We start from the raw sequence: 6,179 nt of genomic DNA on the forward strand, positions 1-6,179 counted from the left end.
ACCATATATTTGAAGTTCTATAGTGTTTTCTTTTTTAAAGTAAAAACATAAATTGCTGTAGGTCTTGTATTAATAGTGACTGAAACCTGTGCATGTAAAACAACCTACTGCCCTCCATCTTCAGCTGTGTCCTGTCTTTCAGATACTGAGGTCCCTTCTACACATTACAGGCATTGCACAAGTAACTGGTTAATTGTGCAGTTACTTGGAGATCAGTTACATGTGCAAAGTGGCTATCGCACAATAGAAAGCTCCAACCATATTTACTTATAAAGTTAAATTTAAAAAATGTGTACTAACTTTATAGCAGGTTGCTATTGAGCTTTAATTTGCAGGTGTAGCAGGGCCTCCCCTTCAGCTGGGAGCCCCATCAGCTAACGGGGCTCCTGGCCATAGGGGTATGCTCTGCCTGGCGTAAACCCCCTGAACCTTAGGGATCCTCAGGGTCCAGGGGGTTCATGTCCCTGTGCTGATCCGTTGGCCCTGGGGGTTGCCCTTGTGGTTGGGAACCCCTCAACTGGGGTGCATGGGGCTCCCAGCTGTGGGAGTTTGTTCCATGCCACTGCAGGGGGAGTCTGGAACCAGCTATAAGGCATGATGGGATCTAATGCACGATCCCACCATCATGTCTCCTGCCATGGACACGTAGCACAGTAGGAGGCATAGTTGTGTGAATCGTGCATGAGATCCCATTGCACCTTTCCCTGCGTGTGTAAAGGGGTGTTGTCAATCTAGACGTCACTGGATCTGCTGATTTTTTTCTATAGAAAATATAGGAAAAATAGGGTGGCTTTTGTGCTACAAGACTGGTGTACTTATTTTAACTGTAAATACTTGATTGCTAGGGCACTTAGGGGGCTCATCACATTGTACATTTTCTTTATAAACCACTATAAAGGAGATAAAGAAGCGATATCAGCAAAACAAATTTGTGATCAGTCCTTGGTAAGTTAAAACAAGCAACCAGAAAAACCCTATGCTTCAACTGACTTTGGAGTTCTAGTGAGGGCATCAAAATATTGTTGTAAAAGAAGATAAATGCAGGCATACAGTTTTACCCATTGTGGCCACGCAGGCATGATTTGAACAAAAATTGGAGATCTATGGAAACTTTTAGTGGCAATTATGTGCACAGTAATTGCTGTGTTGGAGCTCTGCTCTGGTGCTACAGTATTTATTTTGATCTTGTTGCCAGTCAGTGAGCTTTGTTGTACCAGTCTGCTGATGGAGAGAGTGCCTCTATGTAAGCAGGCTGGGCTTTTAATTAGCATTTAGTAGAAGCATGTGTTTTTTGTCTGCTGCTGCTGTGAAGGTGAATTGGCTCTTTAATGAGGAGCGGCCATCAGTGTTTGCTATAGTGGAGTGGAGTAATTGATTTGAAGTATTTCTTTTTTTTTTGTCCTTGAAAAACCTTTTCAACTGGTTGATAGCCCTAAGCGAAGCTAATGGAGTAGTCTACTTACTTCCTGGAGCAGGAACAAAGGCATATTTTTATTATTTTAAAGGGACTTGGTAGGAAGGGAAGGAAGAGGTCTGAATGCTGTGAAAAAGGCACAAACATTTACACTTACTGAAGGCTCAAGTCGGGAAGCAATTTTGGCTTTTAAACTGAAGGGCTCTTTAGCATGTAAACATCTTTCAGCTCTTGACAGTTGAATGCATTTGTATTTTTAAGGGGATGTGGTCAGCGCAGGATAACCTTACCAATATTTGGAGAACGTGGTAGTAAAGATCATGTTGGATTCCTTGTTAATCTCAAATGTCCAGTGAGCAGTAGAGGAAAAAGAAGAATCCTCCTTTTCATTCTCTTTGCACAATACAGAATGCTACCAAAGATGGGGAATGTCTCCAGTAGGCTGAAGTCCAAAGTGGACCTTTTAGAAACAGAGTGGATTTGATTTAAATCTAGTCGGTTTAAGTTACTGGTCAGGAAGCCTTGATTTAATTGTTTTCTACAAAAGGTGCATTCTTGTTTGATATATAACCTTCACTAAAATATTTCCAAACAGGGTCTCTTACAGCCTGGCAAGCCTGCTGCCATGATAGGTTTTCCCTTCTGCCATACCATTCCCTCACTAGATCTCAACTCAGTGGAGAGGCTATGCTCAGAAACTTCTCCCTCAAGACTTTGGGACTATTCTGCTCAAAATGTTTCTCTTTTGTTTCTACTGCCCCTCCCTCCTTGCATTTATCTCTGGACTCCTCCTCCTTGCCCAGATGTACTCCACCCCCAACAATCTTCTATGCATTTAACTTCTTGAAACTTTGCCCTTTTAGAGAGAGGTGTTAAGGGCTTGACTGTGTGTGCACAAACTTGCAGAGAAACAATAGGGGTGATGGGTAGGTAAATCAGGTCTGTTATCTCTCATGTCCATATACTGCTGTTAACAAGGATAGTATCTCCAGAGACACATTCACAGTGTGAGAACTAAGTATTGCAGAGACGCTTGATGGGATCTTCTACACCAAGCACTGAATTGGGTGGAGTGGCTTTCTAATCTTTACTAATCTATAGAGGAACCTCTGGGAACCCAACTAAGATTAGGCATCTAATATAGTCCATGGCCTGTTGTGACCTATTATAAAACTTTTCTAAAAAGGCTACATAAATATATTGTCTCAAATAGTGTATAATTAGAAGTTATAATCCCTATTCCATGATGATCTCTTTTGAGCTCTTGTATATCTTAAAGTAAAACTATCTTTGTATAGGTTTATTTAAAAAAAGCATCTTAAAAATATGATTAAATTAAAAAATCTGATTTAAGTAAGAAATCTGCCTTATTTTTTAAATAATTGATTTTTATCCACCCTGTTTAGAAACCATACCCTTGGATTCAGAAAGAGAAGGCAAGAGAGAGTAGCATATCAGCAATATTACTTTTAGTTTAGATTAGCCTATTTAAAAAAACTACCTCTTTGCCTGAAAAAAGTTATTACTAGTTGCATAAGATCCCTGTACTGTATGTGAAAAGAGTTACCCTGGAAAGTGCACCTTTCTCTGTTGCAATTTACACTTAATTTATTCCGCTTTACATCTGTGTCTTTCCAGTTCATTGTTTGTGTGTGTATGTATGCGTGTATGTATATTAAAAATATCAGGCCATACTGCTGAACGTGTGACTTACTAGAAAGTACTAAAAATACTAATAGGGACTTGTATCACTTCGCAGTGTACTGGTAAGAGTTAGTTATGTTGGGATTTCCCCGTAATTAACACTGCACGAAAAGGGGCCTTGGTGGGAACAATTGTCTGTGGTTTCTGTCCTACAAGTTTTTACTTGACAGTTGCCTTGTAAGCATCACCTTGCTTTCCTCTTCACCTAGGTGATCTGTGGAGTTATGACTTCTACAGTGGTGAATTTGTTGTGTCTCCTGAGCCAGACACAAGTGTCCACACGATTGATCCGCAGAAGCACAAATACATTATTCTAGGCAGCGATGGACTGTGGAACATGATCCCACCGCAGGATGCCATTTCTATGTGCCAGGACCACGAGGAGAAAAATTACTTTATGGTGAGGACAGATTGATCTTGTCAGCTCCTTTAGAGACGATAGCTTATTAACTTTTTTTTTTTTCTTTTCGACTCCACTAAAAGCTGCTGGGTTAGTCTGTCGCAGCACATTTTTAAAGGCCTACATAGTAGAGACATCTTTCACTATTGCTACTTTAATAATTCTGGTACAACATATATGGAGCTGCTACAGTGATGATAAATTGAGCAGGCTAGCATATGTTGTCAGATTTGTTGGTTATGATGTATATTAACACCTCTTGTGGAATGTAGGTGCTAACCGTATGTTTTTCTTCTCAAGTAAATAACTTGGCTCTAGAGGTTGAGTTTCCACTGTAGGATAAAACAGTGCAAAACAATGTGTAGAAATATTTATCATATATTTGAGGAGTATATGAATCAGTGCAGCTAAAGCAGGTTAGAGTCTTTGTGGGTTTTATCCAAAAAACCCATGGCTTCTAGTGACATTATCTTTGTTTCATTATAAATAACACCATGAATGTGTGCAGGGTGGAGGTCCTGAGCATCATTTTGTAGAGCGCCCCCCAAAAAGACAGCTAAAGAAATTTTGAGGTGGGTGGACAGCCCCTTGGAGTCGCAATCTATAATGTACTTCAATTGCTATAATGTACTTCAAGTAATAAACAGACCATGGCCAACTAATTTGTGTAGATCCTATGTTTTACTTGAAGAGCTTTAGAGCCCTATTTTTATTTTTGAAATAACAGTGTAATTTTTATATTCATTCACCAAACTGGTGCCAATGTACAATGACTTAAACATTGCCTTCAAAAAAAATCATGAATCATTATTAATAAATAAGGATTTGAGTTTTTTGTCTGTGTAACATCACTTTAAACTGAGCTTCACTATAACAAGTGGAGTTGGAGTTTGCACGTTAGTCATACAATTTGTGACTCCATGCTGTTTCTTAGATGGAGATTTTTCTGAATGCAGGTACTTCTTAGTGTGAGGTCAAGACAGAATTTCTTTTGCTTGTGTTCACAAAATAAATTGGTGGTGACTTTCTCTGTTTGTTGTGGGGTTTTTTTTTTTTTTAACATTACAGGGAGAGCACAGACAGTCCTGTGCCAAAATGCTGGTGAACAGAGCATTGGGCCGGTGGAGGCAACGCATGCTTCGTGCAGATAATACTAGTGCCATTGTAATCTGCATCTCGCCATTACAGCAGAATAGGAGCAACTTGGAAAATGAAGAATTGTATCTCAACTTGTCAGAGAGCCCCCACTATAGCAGTCCTGATATGTGTGTGATGACGCCTTCCCGCTGCTGCACCCCTCCTGTCAAGGTAAAGTTTCTTCATCAGTCCAAGTCTTTCCTATTTTAATCTGAATCTCAAACCATTTGTAGCATTGGTCTCCCCTTTCTTTCCCTCAAAGCATAGCTTGGTATGTGCTGAAAGTCTGCCTTATTCCTATTTCATGTTGCCATTCCCATATGTAACAGGAGAAGTGTGTGAATTTTCTTGCTATACGTTCTTTGATTGCTTAAGTCTACAGGATGCTAAGGGCAGTGTGTGAGGTCGGAATTATTGGATTTGGGGATACTGAGTCTCTTCTTAATCCCTAAAATTGTGACACTTTGAATGACTAGTCAAACCAAGGCTATCAGCTGCAGTCAGTAATGGTAGTTAGAATGGTGTTTGGTATTTGTTTTCAAAAGCTTGGTATTGAAGCTTGAGTACAGAATCCTTCTTTTTTAGTACTGCATCCGTTTCTCCTCCCCATGCTACATAAATAAAGAAATGATTACTGGTTTTAGAAGTACTTTATTTTCAGATTGAGAGAGCTACTGCTTTGCATCTGATCAATTTAATTTTCTTCATTAAAGGAAAAGACATTGTTTTACAGGCTCATCCTTTGCATTGGGACCTTGGTTGATGTTGCATTGATGTTGAGCTGTGCCTTGGGAAGTGCTTTGCTATTTTGTTATTAAAGACCAGGGTATAATTGTGAGTGGCTGTTTGTTTCAGTAATTGCCAGTTGCCACAGATTTGAATAGTGTTTTGATGTGATTTAATGTCTTTGAATAGCTGTCCTTTAGGCAAAGTAAAATGGAAAAACAAAGATTAGGATGACAGTACTTAACATTTGCTTGATACAGAGAGAGACGGCTAATAAGACAGCCCTGGGGCTTTTTTGGCCATTGAGCAGTAGCAGGAAAGTGCAAGGAAGGATCCCAAAGTCCATTGCAAAAGCACAGCTATCCCAGCATCTAACGTGGAGAGAACTGATGTGAACTCTGTTTATACCTTAATTTCAGATGGGGTGTGTATATTGTTTATAACATCTGAATTATTTATAACTCGTGAAGGGAAAGTGTGAGCTGCGCTTCCACTGAAAATATCCAAGGACATTTAATATAAGGACTCAGCAAAATAGGTTTCTTTTTCCTCTGCATTTCTCTCATATAAGTACATGCAATACACTGTCAAGAGTACAAATCTGTGTGCTCGCTGATAGTCGACTGGTACCTAAGTCAGTGAAAGATCTAGATCAAAACTCTAGCTGGGGGAGTATCATTCCTTAATGGCACAGGTGCTTGTAAAGGGCACGCTTCAAATGGCCTTTAAGCTCTATGCTGTGAAACCAGGCTGTTTTTATGTCCCCCAGGGCTCGGTCCTGGGGCCTGCGCTGTTCAA

At 39.8% G+C, this 6,179-nt stretch overlaps 1 protein-coding gene across 1 annotated transcript in view; it reads left to right on the forward strand.

The window, feature by feature from the left end:
* PPM1D (protein phosphatase, Mg2+/Mn2+ dependent 1D) overlaps nt 1-6,179 on the forward strand; it is a 40,187-nt gene that overhangs the window by 27,344 nt on the left and 6,664 nt on the right. Inside the window, exons 4-5 of the mRNA XM_019511117.1 lie at nt 3,328-3,518; nt 4,587-4,826. Coding sequence (XP_019366662.1) covers nt 3,328-3,518; nt 4,587-4,826 — 431 coding nt within the window. The remainder of the gene's footprint in view (nt 1-3,327; nt 3,519-4,586; nt 4,827-6,179) is intronic.

Source organism: Gavialis gangeticus, unplaced genomic scaffold (assembly GCF_001723915.1).
Source record: "Gavialis gangeticus isolate Ggan-Ray unplaced genomic scaffold, GavGan_comp1, whole genome shotgun sequence".
Classification (NCBI taxonomy): Eukaryota; Metazoa; Chordata; order Crocodylia; family Gavialidae; genus Gavialis; species Gavialis gangeticus.